Source organism: Miscanthus floridulus, chromosome 3 (genome assembly GCF_019320115.1).
Source record: "Miscanthus floridulus cultivar M001 chromosome 3, ASM1932011v1, whole genome shotgun sequence".
NCBI classification, from domain to species: domain Eukaryota; kingdom Viridiplantae; phylum Streptophyta; class Magnoliopsida; order Poales; family Poaceae; genus Miscanthus; species Miscanthus floridulus.
The window spans coordinates 65,539,172-65,559,531 of NC_089582.1; the positions used below are offsets into that span (position 1 = coordinate 65,539,172).

A 20,360-nucleotide genomic window follows, 5' to 3' on the forward strand; every position below is an offset into this window, starting at 1 on the left:
GAGAATAAAAGCCGAAAAGTACATTTGAAAGTTTACCATCGGCTATTTGGCGAGCATCATGAGCTTCTTCGGTAGAAGAATTGACAGGGCTTGTCTTAGCATTCTCAGGGTCATCTTCCTCCTGATCATCAATCAACTAGATGACATGATCGATAAAGCAGCTAAGTAGATTGAGTTTTAAAGGAATTGTTGTACCTAGGTGGTTGATGTGCCTTGGGAACCCTATTCATGTTCCGAATCTCCAGGTAGGATCTGCAAAGGAATTGCTTATTCTTGCCTAATTTAGCATAGTTAAAGGCCAGTCTTCAGAAAGTACCTCAGTCCCTCCTTTTGATGGAGTATTTGGGACTTGTTCTTCAGCATCTTCACCCACATTTGATAGAGGATTGGTCTAAAAAGGATCAGTTAATTCTAAGAAAAACTCAGGACATTGATGATAAAGATGCTTACTCCAGTGACGGCATCAGCAAGAGTTGACAGACGCTGCTCATCGGCTGTTTCCTCAGCAGTTGACGAAGAGTTGCCCACTCCTATTGCTCCAAAGGCCTGGGCCAGTAAGTTTACCGCGTGAGTTATTAACAGAACAATTGGCGGTAGTTGGCTACAAAGTGACTAAAGTCAATAGGCCCAGTGATCTGAACATCAAGATATAAAAAGCACTCACTTGAGTGGCCGATGATGATGCTCCTTACGTGTTGTGACCTTTTGAGATTGACCCTTTGGGGCCTTGCATTTGTGCGCCGTTGTAGATTGTGTCACTATACGGTCGGCTTGTGTTTTTAAGATGGCCTTCAGAGTGGGTGCCTGGCATCCCATTCTTGGGTTTGGGCACCAAATGGCATATTTGATTAGCCGATTACTCCTGCTAATTGTTGGAGGAGTTGAATCGAGATCATCCTGCAAGTAATATGATGATAAGCATTGCACCAGCTATGTTGAAGAAGAATTATGAATGCAGGCAGAATATTTACCTCATTATCAGGATGGAAATTAGGATCCAAGGACTGGCAGAAAGGTGTGAATGAGCTGTAGAACAAATGTTGAGCACATTCTTCCCACCAAGCATTGAATAGATTCGAGGAGAAAGGACCACATTTCCATCCTTCCGCATTGATGTGAGGTAAAGCTTCTTCAAACTGTCGAATTCTTAAGAATTCCCAAGGCTGAGTTACAGCTTCCTTCGGCCTTAGTTTATTTGCAAAAAATAGCCTAGAGGGCAGCTGTCCAAAACCAAGTTGATGAGCAGTAATAGATGGGTTATAGAATTTGTAAGATCTTGGTGGCTTTTCTCGGCCATGCCTGAATTCTACAGGGAGCAACCCTGGCTTGATTATACATTGAAAGGTTGTAGCTAACAGTCCATCCGAGTAGGTGATCTCAAATCGAAAGGAAATTGGGAGCTCAAATTCATTGATCTCTGGATAAACGAACCAAGTCAAAATTTCATCAGGAAGACCTTTATAAAATCCTTTGAAGAATTGACTGGTGCTCCAATTAATTGATATGGCTGATGCTGCCTCGCCAAAAGACTGACATCGGCGAAATTTGTCTTCTCTATTCAGATTTTTCTCTTGAGCTTCTGAATAGTTTAGGGAAGGGAAGCACAAAGCCCTGAGGTCACTAACTGCAGCCCTTTGCATATGTAAATTCAGCTACATTTGCAAAAGCCACCATGGTCCATTAATTGTGCCAATTGGTTCATTCATCATCAGTTTTGAAGATACCTGATGCATCAGATGGTATAGAGAGGCAAGCAAAAACTTTCCCAAAGGAATGTCGGCACCACACGATAAACACCTTGCCAAGATCCAATAGTTCACGTTTGGGCTGCATGACGATCCATAGAAAAGATATTTCTCTAGCCACATGTTCAGGAAGGCTGCATGTTCTTTGGCATCAGCATTTCTGTTTTTGGTCTGCTTATAAGCAGAAATGTAACCACTCCATCCTCTAGATCTGATACTCTGAATTTTGTGCTCTAGCTTGCTAAGAACTTCATAAGGCTAGAGTGTTCCTGTTATTCTAAGGCTGGTTAACATGTAGATATCGGCCAAAGTAACCATCATTAGCCCATGGCCAAATATGAAGGCATTGAAGACATTGGACTAGAAATAGGAAGATGATCTCAGCAGAGGTTCATTCTTCTTTATGTTTGATAGAGATAAAGATATACACTAATCCAGATCATAGGTCACCCACCTGGCCTGATGAGTTTTTGCTACTCTGAGATACCAATCCCTTCACCCATCAAGTGGGAGGGGCCAAGCTCTGAAAGTTTTATTCCATAGTGATTGGTTCATGGTGGATTGCTTGAGCGAAAGCCTGCCTGTTTCTAGATTAATAACCTCGATAGGATTGGGGTTACCCATGGGACCTAGAAAGTATGCATTCACTTCATCAGCTGATGGAATCAGGATCTCGCTCCTAAGTTCCTAAGATGAACGGAAGAAAAGGATCTAAGAACTAAAAGCAGTTAAAATCATACATATTTGGAGGAAGGAGTACGAATTCATACCTCTAGGACATGATTGACGGTTGCCATTAGCGGGGCTTGAGATTGAATCTAGATCTACAAGTGGATCTTGCAGTTCTCTGATTGAGTCACTGGCTCTGGAGATGTGCAAAGACAGCTGGATGCTTTGATGCGTTGAAGGTCTGGATTCACTAGGGTTTGGAGCTCGGAAGGATTGCGGTGACTAGTGAACGTAGAAGAAGAAGAATAGGTGCAGAATGGCTGAGTGAAGAAGACAATGGCAATTCCGGAGTTTATATGAAAGCTCGGCCTGAAAATTTGGGACCGCGCGAGGTTTTGGGATGAATGGTTCAAAGCATAGCAATGCAACAGTCATAAGTGGTAATTTTGGAATAAAATTATTTTATCCTAAAATTAGGGGGCGTGTGTTGACACCAAAATTTAGAGTGGTGCATAGGACCCTGGATTTCAGGATTTATTGAGAGAAGCTAAAATATCTATAGAATCGGCTAACTTGAAAGCTATAAAATCGGTTGAATAGTATGATGTCATCATCTCAAGAATGGACTTTGCCAACAGAAGATAGTGGTGATTAGAAGCGAGGAGAAATGTCGGACTTCATAAAAGGAAAAGATTGAAGTCCAAGTTATCTTAATTTAGGATGTTTTGTCTTCTTTTTCCAAGTTTTGTAGCTAGTCTGGTTCGACTAGGACTCATATTGAAGCCTCCGGTATAAATATTAAACCCCGGCTATTGTAATGAACAACAATCAATCAAATACAAACCCGTACCTTTACTTTTCAGCTTCACGCCAACCCTAGGAGTAGAAGTAGAGTAGATCTCAGCGAGTTCTTCGGGCAACCAAGGCTGCATTGGTTCGGTCGACCTCTAGTTTGTTTGTAAGTACCGTCAAGGCTTGAATTGTTGCTTGTAACGCCGCATCAGTTCGGCCGACCTCTTACTAGTCTCAGTATAGGTTACTTATCGACTTTTACCAATATTTGTAAGGCTGCATCGGTTTGGCCGACCTCTTACAAATCTTGATATGAGTTAGCTATCGATTTTGCTATAGTCAACATTCTCAATATTTGTAGTAAAATAAACCTTTATACAATTAAGATTGAGGTAGATCGGTCTTACATCATATTAATCCATCGTTTTATTAATATATCATGTTTGAATCTTGTTTTGACGATGGTTTCGGTTAGATCAACTGTTTTGTCTCAATCTTGATCGTGCATAGCATGGGGTCAAAGTATGTTTGAGCTCAAGTAGGTCTATTAGTTAACAAGATCTGGTCTATAGTTTGCTATTATGACTACCTCGATCCGGTCGATCCCCACTGTTAGCACTGTAGATTGGAAATCATTAATTAATAGGGTTGCTTGCGGTCAAATATGACCTTTGACTACTTGATATGCTTCCATCGGCTATTTAGTCGATTGCCTGCGCTTTCATGATCATGACACGTATCCATGATGTTGTTAAAGTATGAGTAGGTTTGATTGCTTTAAGGGTTTAATCTGTTATCGTTATCACGGCTGCCATCAATCCAGTCGAACCACAATGTTAATGATGATAGGCTAGGTTTGATGAGCTCATAGATTTGCTTATATTAAATAGTTGATTGTTTACATGTTATGAGTCTATTTTGTACACTTCAACTATTCAGCCGATCATCTGAGCTTTCATGCGTGTAATATGCTTTCACGATTCCATTGAGTATGAATAGACCTACTTGCTTTGAGGATTAGATTTGTCATTATCATCATAACTGCCATCGATCCGGTAGAACCTCACCGTTGATGGTGATATATTAGATTTGATAAGTTTATAGATTTAATTATATTCAATGGATGAGTGTTTGCACATTATACGACAAAATCACTAGAATCGGCTATTTAGCTGATAGCCTGCGTATTGCATGTATACTGGCCCTTGTGATGTATTTGTACTTGTTCTTGTCTTGGCTAATGAGCTGGTATAATGTCAATCAATGCACTTACTCATAAAATCATCCATTGTGTTATTACATGCTTTCATGATTATCGGCTATTAGATTTACATGATTAATACTTGATAATTGCCGATAGGGTTCATTTTGATCATTCGATCATGAGCATGTTGGATATTGACTCTTTAATCGATAGTCTTATTTCACCGGCTATTTAGCCACAAATATGAAACTATCTAGAGCAACACCGGCATGTTCCACCTTAAATTAGTGATTTTTTTTCTCCTCCTTGTCGATTGCAGGGTCAAATTGACTGACAAGCCCTTGATATTGGATCCGACCGGTCCTCTATTCGAAGCCGCGGAGATCTCAGGATCTGCTCCGCGTAGTTTCTCTCGGCTTGCTGGTGTGTCGAACGCGACCGTCACATTTTTTGTGTCCAAAGAGGCATTAAAGTAGAATCATTAACTTGATTTGAGAAAGGACCAAAATCTTGGTAAATCATGTTGTTGAAAAAATTCAATAGGATAAAGGTTTTACAATCTTAAATTAAATCATGTGTGAGGCATAACAAAGTTTTTAAATCTTGAAATACAAAGTTTTCAAATCTGCTAGTATAAAGTTCCTGAATTTTAAAAGTAAAATTGGAAATTACAAAGTTTTAGATCTTAAAGTAGAAATTTTTAAATGTGGTAGTACAAAGTTCCAGGATTTCTTTATTCTCATTCTCATACCTTAATTATCAATTTGTTATCAATTACTGTTTATTGGTCAATTTGAAGTATGAAGACGATACACTAGTTGATCGGGAACGAAAGTGATCGGAAAACTACAGGAAACTTACGATGTTAAACTTGTAAATAAAGATTTTGCATATGATGCTGAGAAGAGACTGTTCGCAATTGGTGCTCTTCCTCAAATTAAAAATGATTGTCTTTAGGCTGATGAGTTGCTTTTTACTTTTCAACCAGATGTGGTGTGTAAAAAAATGTTAGTCTTTTGAAATCTGCAATTTTTTTATGTGTTCTGATCATTCACCGTTGTATCTTTCCTTGATAAAAACTATACACAATAGGTTTTGTGCAATGTTAACTCTGAATGTCTGTTTTATGGATCTTTTTCTTTATTTTTTGTATCGGTTCAATCAAGTAATGTCATAGAAAAATTTTTATGTTGAAAGTTTTTAGGTCCGAAGTGCAAAAGCTTTGGTGCTGGGAATACAAAGTTTTTTAGTCCTAGTTCAAAGTTTGTTCATTCGATGGAAAAGCATTTTATTCCAACCAATGATTATGTATTAAACATTTTCTCTCTATTATTTTTTTCAAAGTTGATTTCTGTCATTTTGTGTTCTAGCTTATTCTTCTACTGATATATATATGTAAGTAAAACCACCCCCGCCCGTTCACTACCCACACACCCGCTATCCCGAAAGAGAAAAGCAAATAAGCTAGAAAAAATAATAGTGGTCCAAATAAACCAGACAGGAGAATCGACTTATACATACGGAAAAAAAAACTAGACTCCACAAGCTAAATAGGCCTTGGGATCAAGGTAGACAGGGAAACAAGGCTCCAAAGTCCATGGGCCAAGACTCAGGGGCAACTTGCTGGACTCACGCGCAGCTAACTTGCCGCAGAATACGTGCGCCGCTTCTCCTCCGAGCGCGCGAGTTGCAATCCTTCCTAGCGCACGCCCGCCGAGTAAAATCCTGCCCGTCGCTCGGATCGAACCAGTTGTCTCCAAGTAAGGTGAGAGTAGCGGCCTTTTCTCTTTTATTTTCTACGTACTAGTTATTTTCTCTATATTGTTGAATGTTTCTCTATGCGGAAAGTTTGCTAAATATATTTATTATAAGCATCTAAAATTATTTATTAATACAAGATCTAAAAACTAAAGGATTTGTTTACATACACGTCTTTATCAAACTAAATATTATTTATCATCTTTTTTTATCTTTCTGTTCTTTTCTTTCCCCCATTCCTATGTCATGATGTAAATTGGTTCAGGTTATGGGTACTCAAACTTGAACTTATTTTTTAGTCAGTATGCCATGTATATAGTTTTAATTTGTGGTGCTATCTAGTATCTACCTCTGTATAGTACTATCTTCTTGTATCTGAGTTGAACATTTCAAGTAGTCATATATATTGGTCATTCTCGATTCCATTTCCGTATAAAAATATATAAAATAAAAATGGTTAGTCTTTTCTCAATTGTTTCGGACTGTTTTCATCCCTACTACCATCTAGATTATATAATTCGGGTCGCCGACCAGGCTTTTATATTGATAAACTCTATGCGGAAAGTTTGCTAAATATATTTATTATAAGCATCTAAAATTATTTATTAATACAAGATCTAAAAACTAAAGGATTTGTTTACATACACGTCTTTATCAAACTAAATATTATTTATCATCTTTTTTTATCTTTCTGTTCTTTTCTTTCCCCCATTCCTATGTCATGATGTAAATTGGTTCAGGTTATGGGTACTCAAACTTGAACTTATTTTTTAGTCAGTATGCCATGTATATAGTTTTAATTTGTGGTGCTATCTAGTATCTACCTCTGTATAGTACTATCTTCTTGTATCTGAGTTGAACATTTCAAGTAGTCATATATATTGGTCATTCTCGATTCCATTTCCGTATAAAAATATATAAAATAAAAATGGTTAGTCTTTTCTCAATTGTTTCGGACTGTTTTCATCCCTACTACCATCTAGATTATATAATTCGGGTCGCCGACCAAGCTTTTATATTGATAAACTCTAAAGGAGTTGAGGAGTTGTCACTTTTTTTATTGACAAACGCTTGAAATGAGTTGGTCTGTCACTTACGGAGACATTGGGGCTGTTTGGTTCTCCCCAAGAATTTTGTCTCACCTTGCTTAGCGAGTGGACGCATCTAGATCCCTAATTCAGTTTTAGCAATTAATGACGTCATAAGTATTGTGCCTAACATGTGTTTTGCAGAGTCAATATAAGTTAGGTCACAATAATGATTGATGAATGGACAATCAATGGTTTTCATGCCTCTTTTTGATGAATTCGTTCGGTTTTTAAAGGATATATGATGAGGTTAAGGACGGACTAGTTCTAAGTGTCGTTTATGAGAGACACTCAGAGTAGGTTAGGACTTTGTTTTCCCTTTGGTCGTACAATAAAGAGGTATAAACTAGTAGCTTGACTTAGGTGAGTCTAGTGAGTACATGTGGTGCAAACTTGTCAAATTTAGCACTAGATAGCTCAGGAATAGCCCAACGATCAATCGGAAGCAAGACCATTCACAAAGTGGACTGAAATGGAAGTGAATAGAGGGTTTCTGGCTTCAACGGATTGATCATGTGCCCTGGTCAGGGGGTCACCAAATTAAAAGTTACATGCAGTGGCTAGCTAGGGTTTGCATGGTTCACCGGATTGATCTGGTGGTGTGGTCAAAGGACCACTGGACTATAAGCTACAGGGTCCCTCAGCTAGGGGTTTGCTGCACAGTATCACCGGATTGATATAGTGATGGACATTTGCCAATCTGGAATCGAGAGGGTTTTGGGTCATCGGATTGATCCGGTGCTAGGCATCGGACTATAAGTTACTGCCCCCATACATTAACGATTAGTTGGTGATCTAGCCATTGGAGAGCCATCAAATTGATCCGGTGCTCAGTTCAAAAGGGCACCAGACCAATCTAATGATGTCATTTCCCATGAGTGGAGGGCCAACGACTAGTTAGTTTAGTGTGGGGTATTTATACCCCTCCATCTCGTGCAAGAGGTCTCTCTTACCATTCAGAATAGTGCCATACACCCATTGGAGAGTAAGGGGGAGTTCATGCCTAGTGGAGTGACTAAGATTTGTTAATTGTATTAAGGACTTCATTAGTGCATAGGGAGTAGAAGTGTGCATCCATCTTTCTCATTAGGCTTGTCTAAGTCAAGTGACAGTTTGTGCTTGTTATTCTTAGTGATCGGCATCACCTAGACGACTTGATGGTTATTGTGAGCTTGGTGATCTTTCGGTGGAGCTTGTGAGAGACCCAACTCATGGTGCAAACGGTTGTGGGTGATTCACTATGCTAGAGTGGCAAAGAATTAACCTGTAGAGAGCATTCGGTTCATGTGTGGATCAAGGGGGAGCTATATCCTTGCATGGGTGCTCTAACGGGGACTAGTGGGAAGTACCGACTCTCCGATACGAGCTATTTGGTTTCCTTGCCCTGTTACCTTAATTTCCATGCAAGCGAGTTTTTTCTTGCTCGGCTTGGAGAGCCAAATTGGCTCACCTCGCTGGGCAAGGCAAGCCTCACCTAGCTAAGCAAGGCTAAGCAAAACTGGTCACACATCCAAGCACGCCATGGTCTTTTGATTGCTGAATAGGAGTAAGGTTTTCTTAGGACCTAAGCTAGCAAGCTTTGCTTGCATGGGTGAGTGAATTCCGCTCGCTAGGAAGCTAGCAAGGTGAGGTTATGCTCGCTCAGTAACCAAACTTGCCCATAGATTCCAGTGTAGCTTATTAGATTATATAATCTATACATAATTTGTCATATTTTTCTACCACCTAGATTATATAATTCAGGAGTTGCTGAACAGGCTCTTATATTTATAAATAAACTCTTGAAACAAGTCGAGGACGAGTCGGTCTGTCACTTATAACTGTTATAAAACATGTTGCTAACGGTTACGACCTTCGCCTCTCCGTCTCTCATGATCAACACAGTAGATAAAAGTAGAAGAACAAATATATATAAGATAGGGAGACTATTCTATATTCCTCTTAAATATATGTAATTACAACATAGAGCTCCCACGTATATATAGTCCTGTCAAGGTCTAAGAGTTCGGTAAGAGCCCACATACAAATGGACTAGGATTAGGAATCCTCCTTCTCCTTTCCTTCTAGGATAGAGTCTGTATATTTTACAACACTCCCCCTTAGGCGATTATCACAATATGCACATGCCTCATTAAAAACTCCATACAAAAATCCAGTGGGGAAAAAGATTCTTGGAGAAAAGAGTACATCACATTCGTTAATTGCATTGCACATGTCTCATTAAAAACCTTGCGTGAGAAGCCTTCAAGTAAAAACTCATGTAGGAAAAAAGAGTACAACATTTAACCTTCTTGATCATGTATTCATCAGGATCTTCTGTTCTTCATAAATAGAAATATATCTTCATGATCTATGCATAAATTTCAATGTTTTAGCAAATATGATCTACTTGACCTTTGTAGTTCCAGTGGTTTTAATTACCTTCAAGGTAGATTTACTCAAATTGCTCCCCCTCATAAACCCTTTCTTTGAACTTCAATTTTCAATCAACACTTTTCATAAATGTGTGCTTAATAATGGTATGCAGTACCATAATTCTATATCTTTTAAAATGTTGGCTTACCATTCTTCAATGAATTATAATATGAGTAAACAAGAGCAATATGCTTCATGCATAAATAACCACTTATTAGTTGTGCAAAACAAATAAAATTTATCCTTTAGGGTAATGAACCTTTTAGAGGATTATGGGAGTAAATAAGTTACATTATTCAATATCTTCTAGATACTGCATCAAATCTTATACTAGAGTTTGAATACTTCTAATTCTTCCTTAGTGAATTTTCAAATTATATTTTCTATAAATCTTTAGGATTTTGATTGTATCACTAAATAATAAATCTAGTCTTGCATTTGGCATTTAGGGGATAATTCAATTGTCAAAATCACCATTATTCTCATACCTTCTATGGTATTTAGAGGATATCAAAACTTCATTGCTAGCTTTACAATATACACTTTCTGAGTGTTTGTATGACACCTTCATGGTATATAGGATTTCTCATTTTCTTTCTCAGGTCTACATTCACTTTAGGGATTAATGGTGTTTTTTCAAGAATCAACTGATAAATCCTTCATGAATTAAATCCTTCAAGGATGTTCTCATTCTTAGTGAATAATATTTTTCTTTTATGAGATATATTCTCTACTACATGAGAGATTATTATGTGATATACATAATGAGATAGTGTTATTTACTATAAAGTCATTCTACGACTATTCCTTCTAGGACCATGCTCTTCTTGAGACTTTAATATTCATTTAGGAATATATTATACCTTAGACTTCTTAATACTTGGTATGAGATTTAATTTTCATATGTTACGATTTATATTCTTCGGGAACTATGTGGATCTTCATAATCCACTTATTAACTGCATACTCCATATTCATTCATTTTATTTGCCAGAGATATAGCAGAACATTTATTTCTTCTTAGTAGGAGATTCAACCTCAATTGCTTTCTTCATTGACCCGATATAATCGCTACAGACGACTTTGCCATGGACTTTGTTTTCTAGATCTGGGTTCTCATAAGAGAAACATTTGCAATTATAGAGGTAGCATTGTCGACAACTATTATTTTCTCCTAATATTCTCATAATGTGAGATTATTCTCTCTTTGTCATTTCCCAAACAAGAGATAATTTATTGTTCTACGTACCCAACACTATGATGCGTGCGCTTAGTGTGTTGGATTTCATCTTCATGATGATCCTCTTCATGAGGTGCTTAACCTTCTTCATGAGGTGTTCTCTTCATGAGAATGGAGGAGTTTATTCATATTTTATTTAACAAGTATACACTAAACTAGAACCCATAGGCGTCCCCATAGATTTTAGCTTGATAGTATACAATATTAGTTTACTACTAGTAAACACAACTTTGGGTTTGTAACTTTAAGTTACTCCTCTCATTTTTAAAAAATATCTGGCATATGCTCTACTTCATGCTTCACAAGAGCATTAATCAAACTATTGTTTGATTTAGTGCATGATACTATTCCTGTTTCAAGCTTTAAGAAATGTTTTTTTTCTCTTAAGATCATTTTCCTTCTATGGAAATAATATTTGACATTCAAAATAGGCTTTCTCTCTCCCCCTAATGCCAATATTAGATCTTCTAGCATATTTCAAAAGAAATCCCCTATCATGGGCTTAAAATAATTCAAATTCATGTATCTCCAACTACAAGTCGAGGCCCATTCATGTATGCTATGATGGAGTTTTATGAGAAATATTCACTGACATATTTATACATAGGGGTATTTATTCATTAAATGCAGTGAGCTAGAATACATAAAGTGAACTTAAGAATGTTCAACATTCCAACAAACTTAGGGATGTTCTCCCCCTGATTTGCACGTATCATAGTTTATAAAACTATTTCATTGTCTAGCTTCTTTATTGTTTAGCCAAAAAAGGGAGATTGAAAGTGCATTTGCCCCCTTGTGGGTTTTGATGTATTGATGACATCCAAATTAGAGACTAATGAGATCTTACTGAGATATATTGCAGCTTTAGTCCCATGAAAGTATTAAAGAGTTGATCTAAGATGAAATGGTATCCCTCAATTCTTGAAGTTAAAAAAGGCGGACGAACTCAAAACGCTCTTCAAAGCTTTTATATTTTGTTTTGGGTTTAGGTATGTCGTACTATAAAGAGGGATGCAAGTTTAGGTGGTCTGAGAAAGATAGAGTGCTCAAGCATAAAAATAAAATCAAAAGAGAGACACTAAATCACCTCACGAACACCTAGATTCTTGTTGTGGACTTTTGATAGTTGGAAGTCCCGGCGCAAGCCGGAAGTCCTAGCAGTCAGAAGTCTCGACTCCCGTCGGTAGTCCCAGTGCTCTTGGACTTAGTCGCCAGGCTCAGCTGACCATCGGAAGTCCTGACGTGAGCCGGAAGTCCCAGCAGCCACTGGGAGTTCTGACTCCGGCCGAGCCAGCCTAGCAGTCTGCACTAGTGAACAGTGTTTTTACTTAGAGCTGGAAGTTCCAGCGATCTATGTCGGAACTTCCGACGTAGATCTGAATGGTTAGATTTGCCTATCAGTATAAATAGCTCTCTCCTCTCTTCTAACCGCGACCCACTCATTCATTGCGACCTAACTCTGTCCAAAACTCCTCCCAAGCATTCAAGGCTCCTCTCTCCTCTTCCCTTTGCTCCCAACTTTGATTCCTTAGGGATTTGAGTGAAAGGAGAGTGGATTGAGTGAGAGAAACATCTTGGCAAGCTTGAGCACTTGATTTCTTTGTCAAGCTAGCTAGATTTGCGTCTATTACTCTTGGGGATTTGCCCCTAGCTGGCTGGGCGTCGCCCAAGACTTCCATATTGTGGAAGAGCCTTGGGAAGTTTGTATTATCCTTGATTTCTTAGTGGAAAACTCAAGTGACCTTTGTTGTTTCCTTGAGAGAGGCAAGGAGGTGGAAGAGACTTCAACCTTTGTGGTCACCTCAACAACGAGGACGTAGGAGCTCCTTTGTGGGATTGCCAAACTTCAGGATAAATCTGTGTCCTGCATGCTTTTTGTTATTGTGATTTGTGCTATCATATTCATTCTTGGTTGTTTCTCTTCTCCCCAAAGCTTCTCTTAGGGTTTGGACTCGATCTACGGAGTGGAAGCATTTCGGCGTCAAGGGAGTGACTCTACGTGTCTACCTAACCACTTGGAAGTGGGGTTGTAAGAAATCTCACACTCAAAGTTCATTTTAGCACTTGTAGTATAATCCACATCAGAGTCGGAACTCCTAGCTATTTGCGTCGGAACTTCCAACTCAAACTATCGGGACTTTCGACAGTTGCTGACATTTGACTTTAAGTTTGTGTAAAATTTTTAGATATGCCTATTCAATCTCCCCCTCTAGGTATTGTTTAGATCTTTTCATCGATCCAATTACTCATACATAAAAAAATGGACCATATACTGCAAAAGTATAGAATACGCAATATTCAAACTCACATGGAATTTCTTCTAGACTTTCTAATTGCCATTAAAGCAAAATTCTCCAAATGCCTTTTCTTCATAAATCCTAAATCATCATAAGTGTGTTATCCACCACCTTAATTCCACAATTATTCATCACATCAATTGAGTTAGTCTCCTTTGAGCTAATTTCATATTAACTCACTCCTCCTGATCTTAGGCTGCTTGGCCTTAGACCAATCATATTGCTTATGCATGCAATACATTAAAAAGCAACATATTTATTACTTCAAAAAAAACTATTTTGGCATAACATACTAGCTAACCAATTCGATTACAAGGGAAAAAATTAGTAGCTACAAGCTACGAATATAGCTTCTATGCTAATATTGATGTAGGAGTGGAGATAGTTGCAGCTCAATGAGAGCACAACATAGTAATACACATTCACGTGTAATGTGGAATGTTGGTATTCAATCCAACGTAATGGATAACAACAAAATACAAAGCTACAAGTTTGTTTGCAATCGGTGCAATTGTAGAGAAAATTAACTTTGCTGGAAGAGACGCGGTTAGGACTTCAAGTCCTGATACATGCACTTAAAGATAGATTTAGGAAGGCTATGCCTATTAAATATATATTACCCATAATTTATTATGCCTTTATCAAAAATTCCTCTCCCTCATGCCATAATTACTTCAAGTAGTAATATGCTTCATGCATCATCTATGGGTATTCATTCCCAATGTTTCATAGAATCCAATCATACTTCTAGTATTCATTGGTTGTGGTATGAAATTCATACATTCAATGTACAACAACATATTCAGGGTAGGACATAAACTTCTAGTTTTTGGGTTAAAGTATTAAATACTTAGTTTTAGGATTATACAATTTATTGGCTAAATTGATCCTTCCAAGATCAGTTAATATGTCAGTATAGTCCAATTGTTCATGTGCTTCTAGAAAATTCAGTTTTCGCTCTACCTACATGGTAGTAGTGCACAAAGAACTGCAACCTTCATGGTTAACTGAGGCTTCTCTATGGATAAAATTAATGCAAAACTTATTTAGATAGGCAAAAATAGGCAATTGTTTATATATGAAACATATAAATATAATTTATTCCATGAGAAGTTAACACATATTACTTCAAGTAAAAATTACAACTAAGAATATTAAATGCTTCATATTAGTCTTCAAGCTAATAAATAAATCATTAACTCTTCTATGTGTATATGAGAACCACTTAATTCAATGGGAATCAAAACTTAATGCACCACCGCTACTACTAATATTTCTAGATAGTAATTTTAAAGACAAAATAAGTCTGTAAGCACATGATTTAAGTTCTTCTAGAGAAAAATTAAAAATTCTTATTTATTCTTACATGTCTTAGCTTCTATGCTTGACATTTAGCAGCTTCATGCATGCTTTGTTTCATAGTGGTGATATGTAATCATGATCCTTCTAGGAGTGTAACATATGCAAGTCATACCCGGTTCATAGAGCTGTCTAAAAATTCTAACTTAACTTCTATTTGAGTAATATCTAATAATAAATTTAAATACTTCATGCATTACATTGCTCTTTGATATTCTATACATAAGAGATATTTCTTCAAAAATATATATTGATAAATCTTATTTAACATCTTGTCTTCTAGACATTCAATACATAGCTTCAAGCTGTTGTTTATAGATCAGCATTATACCTCAATCTTCTCATGTAGTGAGTCCCATAATGCATTGTTATTTCTCTCGGCCATATACTCATTCTAGAGAATAATCAGGAAATATATATCCTGAATTCACTACACTTCAATGGTAGCAAAATATTTTACATGGATTTAATAATGACCATAACAAATAATTCTACTATTTAGGGAAGTCCACGATATTCCTCCTTCATGAAGGTATGCATATACAATATATCATTATAACTGGAATCATCATGTGCGTATAGGTTTATTACATGTAAACAAGTAGCAAGGTGCAAAAAGATAGTGGATGGTTATACAAAATATTCTTAGAAGCATCCAACGAAAAAAATAGCGCGCTATTTTGCCACAATAGCGCCGCTATAGCGGCCCACAGCACTTGCCGCGACGATATTGTTCATTTTTGTGCTATGTGCGCTATTGCCGCTATAGCGTGCTATCGCGCCGCTAAACTGCTTTAGCGCCATAGCGCTGCTAAATGCCCGCTATTGCCTGGTTTGCTGGCTGGCCCAAAACTGAAGCGCGGCTCGGTCGAATTTGGCACACTAATGGCCCGAATAGGGGAGACATACATTAGCAGAGTCGTTTTTTGCCTGGAAACCTAGTGCGTGCGTGCGTGCCACTCGATTCCAGCGGCGGCGGCGTGACGGGCGGGAGGCTGGGCGACGGCAGCGGCTGGGCAATGGCGGCGGCTTGTCGACGGCGCCGGCTGAGCTGGGCGACCGCAGCGGCACGGATGGGAGGTTGGGCGACGGAATCGGCTAGGCGACCGCGGCGGCCAGGGGAGGTACCTCACTTGAGGCCGCTAACGAGCTCCTGTAGTTGCTGGAACAGGCTACAGTTGCTGCAGCTGCAGGCCGCCAACGCCCAACAATGTCTGACCCAAGCGAAAGCACTTGAAGTCCTGCTGCCACTGCACCAACAATAGGCAAGTTCTTCTCCCCTATTCTTCTCCACAATGCCATAGATATGTTGGTCTTCTTTGAATATGAGATTATGAGTAGAGAGTAGTATATGACTATGAGACATTGAGATAAGATTTGATTTCTAGAATTCTAATTTCTAGCCAATGGGGGTAGTGGTTTGATTTTAATTTCATATTAGTTAGTGATTGGGACCTGTGTGTATGTACTATCTACTTTGTAGGCTTATCTAGCACTGCATCCACAGGCCAGCAATCAAATGATACTGTTGCTGAACCATCTGACCCAGCTTGGAAGCACTGCACAATGCCAGATGTGAACAAGAAAAATTCTCTCAAGTGCAACTACTGTGACAACCTATCATGGTGGAATAACTAGAATCAAATACCACCTTGGTAAAGTTCCTAAATGTGGTGTTGCAAAGTGTATTAAAGTTCCGTCTGATGTGGAAGAAGAAATGATTAAGTTGTTGTCAAAGAAGTTGGATAACAAGCAAAGGAAGAATAGGGAGACAGAAGAGGATAGAGCTGAAGTCAATTTGAGCCATTCTGAAGGAGAGGAACACAGTGATGCAGATGGCAGCAATTCAGTTATTGTGTTGAAGAAGGTGACAGGCAAAGGTGCTTCTTTAGGTGGTCTGATGGATAAGTTCTGTAAACTAACACCAGAAGAAATAGTGGCTGCAAGGAAGGGCAAATATGTAGTTGCTGATAAGGTTCAATCCAAGCTGTCAACTAAAAAAAGGGAAGAGAAAAGGGACAGAGCATGTGAGTACATCTGCCAATTTTTTTATGAAGCAGGTATCCCACACAACACTATTACACTTCCTAGCTTTGATCTTATGCTTGAGGCTATTGGAGACTTTGGCAGGAACTTGAGAGGGCCAACTCCATATGAGATGAGTGGGAAATTCTTACAAAAAAGGAAGAGAAAAGTGCAGGAGTCATTGAAGTCTCACCAAGAGTCTTGGGAGCTAAATGGATGCACAGTTATGACAGATGCTTGGACAGACAATAGAGGTAGAGGTGTGATGAATTTGGTAGTTCATAGTGCATATGGTGTTTGTTTTCTTGATTCAGTGGATTGCTCAGCTGTGAAGAAAGATGGCAGATACATTTTTGAACTGGTTGATAGATGTATTGAGGAAATAGGGGTGCAAAATGTAGTTCAAGTTGTGACCGACAATGCAAGACCCAATTAGGCAGCATCAAGTTTATTGAAGGCAAAGCACCCCTCTATTTTCTGGAATGGTTGTGCTGCCCATACCATTGATCTAATGCTGGAAGATATAGGAAAGATGCCAAGAGTTGCAGCAACAATTAGCAAAGCAAAGTGCTTGACTGTTTTTCTGTATGCCCATACTAGAGTTTTGAGCCTCATGAGGAAGTTTCTTTCTAGAGATTTGGTGAGGTGTGGTGTTACAAGGTTTGCTACAGCTTATCTCAACTTGAATAGCTTGCTAGAAAACAAGAAGCAATTGCAGAGGCTTTTTAGGGAAGATGAGCTCAATGAACTAGGCTACCTAAATAGTATCAAAGGGAAGAAAGCAAACAAGATTGTGAGGTCTGAAACTTTCTGGAAAGGAGTTGAGACTACTGTTAATTACTTTGAGCCATTAGCTAATGTGTTGAGGAGAATGGACAGTGATGTGCCAGCAATGGGTTCATGTATGGGAGTCTACAAGAGGCTAAGAATGAGATCTCTAGGAGGTTTAACAATGACAGAAACAAGTTTGAGGAAGTTTTTCACATCATTGACAAAAGGTGGGACAGTAAGCTGAAGACACCTTTACATAGGGTTGGTTACTACTTGAACCCTTTCTATTATTATCAAAACAAATTGGCTATAGAGGAGAATGAATCATTTAGAGATGGTGTAATAACTTGCATTACGAAGCTTGTTCCAAATGAAGACACTCAGGACAAGATTATTGAAGAGCTTCAATTGTTTCAGAATGCTGAAGGATCCTTTAGCAAAGAAATTGCTAAAAGGCAGTGCAAAAATATCAATTTTGAATTTTGATCTAGGTATGAAAAATTGAAAATTTATTAATTTAAAATAGAAAACTTTTGAGTTTTCTCTTGGCCTTGGTACCTAATATGTTACATTGTCCTCTGTTTTTTGTAATTTAGCTAAGTGGTGGCTGAATCATGGAAGTAGTGCACCAAACCTCAGAAAGTTAGCTGCGAGAATTCTAAGTTTGACATGCAGTTCATCAGCTTGTGAGAGATGCTGGAGTTCATATGAACAAGTATGAATCTGACTTACTATTTTTTGGGTTCATTTCTGCAATTCTTCAATCCTCTTGTTTTATTGAATTGAAATAATGAAATCAAACCTATGCAGGTCCACACAAAGAGACAGGCTCCTTCATGACAGAATGAGGGATATTGTGTTTGTCAAGTTCAACTCAAAACTGAGGCAAAAGAAGGACAACAAGGATAAAGATCCCATTGAGAAACCTATTCTTGATGCTTTAGAAGATGAAGACAATGAGTGGATCGCTGGCATTGAGCCAACAGAAGGAGATCCAGAATAGGAAGGAGAAACTGGAGCATCATCACAAGGAGTTGCACCACAAGGACAAGCGAAAACTAAGAGAGCTAGGAGCAAGAAGAGAAAGGGGTTGATCCCTACAGTTGAGGACGAGGAGTCATCTCCCTCATCTTCTGATGGAGAAGATGACAATGATATGCTATCTAGTTCTGATTCTGAGGCTGAACGACCATTGCTCTTTTGCTCTGCCTGTTTGCTGTGAATGTGGATGACTTGATGCCTTTATGGCTATTTGCTGTGAACTTATTAGCTTATTACTTTATCATGAGTTCAGGATTTAATAGTTACTACCTATGTTATGAGTTGATGCCTTTATGGTTGTTTGTGTGTATGAAAACTCATGGGATTATGTTGGCTGTTATCAGATATTCAGAATATCATGTTTCTTGTGTTTGTAAAAAAATAGCGCGCTATAGCGTGTAAATAGCATCGCTATAGCGTGTACAGGCAGCTGGCGCTACTGCATTTAGCTGCCGCTATAGCGGAGCTATAGCGGCGCTATAGCGCCCGCAATAGCGTCAATAGCGCCCAGAACAGCTTCACGCTAAATTTGATAGCCCGCGATTTTTTTCTTTGGAAGCATCCAATCTTTTTTCAGGATTATGGTATATGCAAATTTTCAGAATTAGGACCAAGCATTCGTTCATCCCAAAAATTCATTATGCTAGGAAAAACAAATAAGCCTCTCAAAGATGATAAGTCTAAGGTCTGTAAAATTTAGAGAGCCCATATACCTTATATCATGTTTCTAAAATCATTCTAGATTTTATTCTTACAATTACATGGCATATAGTCCATCCATCCAAAAAAACGCAATCCTAGCTTTGAACCTAGACAAGGAGGATTGCATTTTTTTTTGACGAAGGGAGTAATTCATAATGACATTGCCCTAGCATTTTTCAGAACTAAATTTGAAGTGTAGAAAATTTTCATAATTAATCTACTATTTGATTCAAAAAAAATTTAAAGCTAGGCAAAACAACAATTAAACTGTAAATTTAATGTCGTATACAAACTCTTATACATGCAGGTATAAGAAAATACAGGTCTAGGGTTTATATTATTCAGAAAACTACTGTAAAAACTGAAAATTCTGAACCAACAACGTCGACATGCTGGCTGTAAGGTGTGGCGACATCCCAGCCGATGGCATGCGGACCATTAGCTACGGTGTGCAAGCTGCAAGGCTTGCCGGCAAGATTCGCTCCGGGCCGTGCGTGGATAGAAACATGGATCTCATCGTGCAAGCTGAGATCATAGATGGTAACGACGGCATGCGGGCCATAGATGAGGCCCAACGGCTGGTGAGTGACTTCCACGTACGAATAGCGTCTAGGCCAAGGTCGAGCGTTCTTCAAAGCTGATTGTGGCGGCATGCAGAGGCCGTGTAGCAGCGTCCTCATGTGGCACGATGTGCCTTATCAACTTCAAGTAGCCGTATGTGCTGCAGGCAATGTCCGTGACCCGTGGGATCAACAGATCAGACGGCGTGCTGGCCGCAAGGCTACATACATCGAGGTTGGCATATGAGCCGCGTGGAGCAGCGATCAGGTGGCGTGCCGGCGGATGGCACCGGCTCCATGCAGTATGCAATTCGTGCATGCGGGCGAGGCCGGCTAGCATCTAGCAGCGTGCGGGCTGCTTTGGGGAGGCACGGTGGCTTGCAGTGATTCGCCCGGTGTCGTGCAGGCCGCGGACCTGACTACGGGGTCCTGCGCGTGCAAGCGCAATAGCTACTCGGGCTGGCCAATAAGTTTCTGACGTTTGCATGGCTTCAAACGTGAGCAATACCACATGACCATGCATGTACTCAGCCTTGGTGCTTTTCTTTCTTTTTTTTTAACCCTAGATTCAACTCATGTAGATGCAAAATTACATTCACGTACTTACTACATGTCCGTTTGTACTTCTTGTACAAATCTATGCGTACTGCATGTACGGCGGCAAAAAAAAACGATTGTCCAGCTCGATTACAGG

General features: G+C 38.9%; 1 protein-coding gene across 1 annotated transcript; it reads left to right on the forward strand.

The window, feature by feature from the left end:
- The first annotated feature begins 17,205 nt into the window (after positions 1-17,205).
- LOC136543838 (uncharacterized) lies at positions 17,206-18,366 on the forward strand. The gene is made up of 3 exons (XM_066536178.1): positions 17,206-17,590; positions 17,677-17,818; positions 18,174-18,366. The coding sequence occupies exons 1-3, from the start codon at positions 17,206-17,208 to the stop codon at positions 18,364-18,366; spliced, it is 720 nt and encodes a 239-aa protein (XP_066392275.1).
- The last annotated feature ends 1,994 nt before the right edge of the window (positions 18,367-20,360 follow it).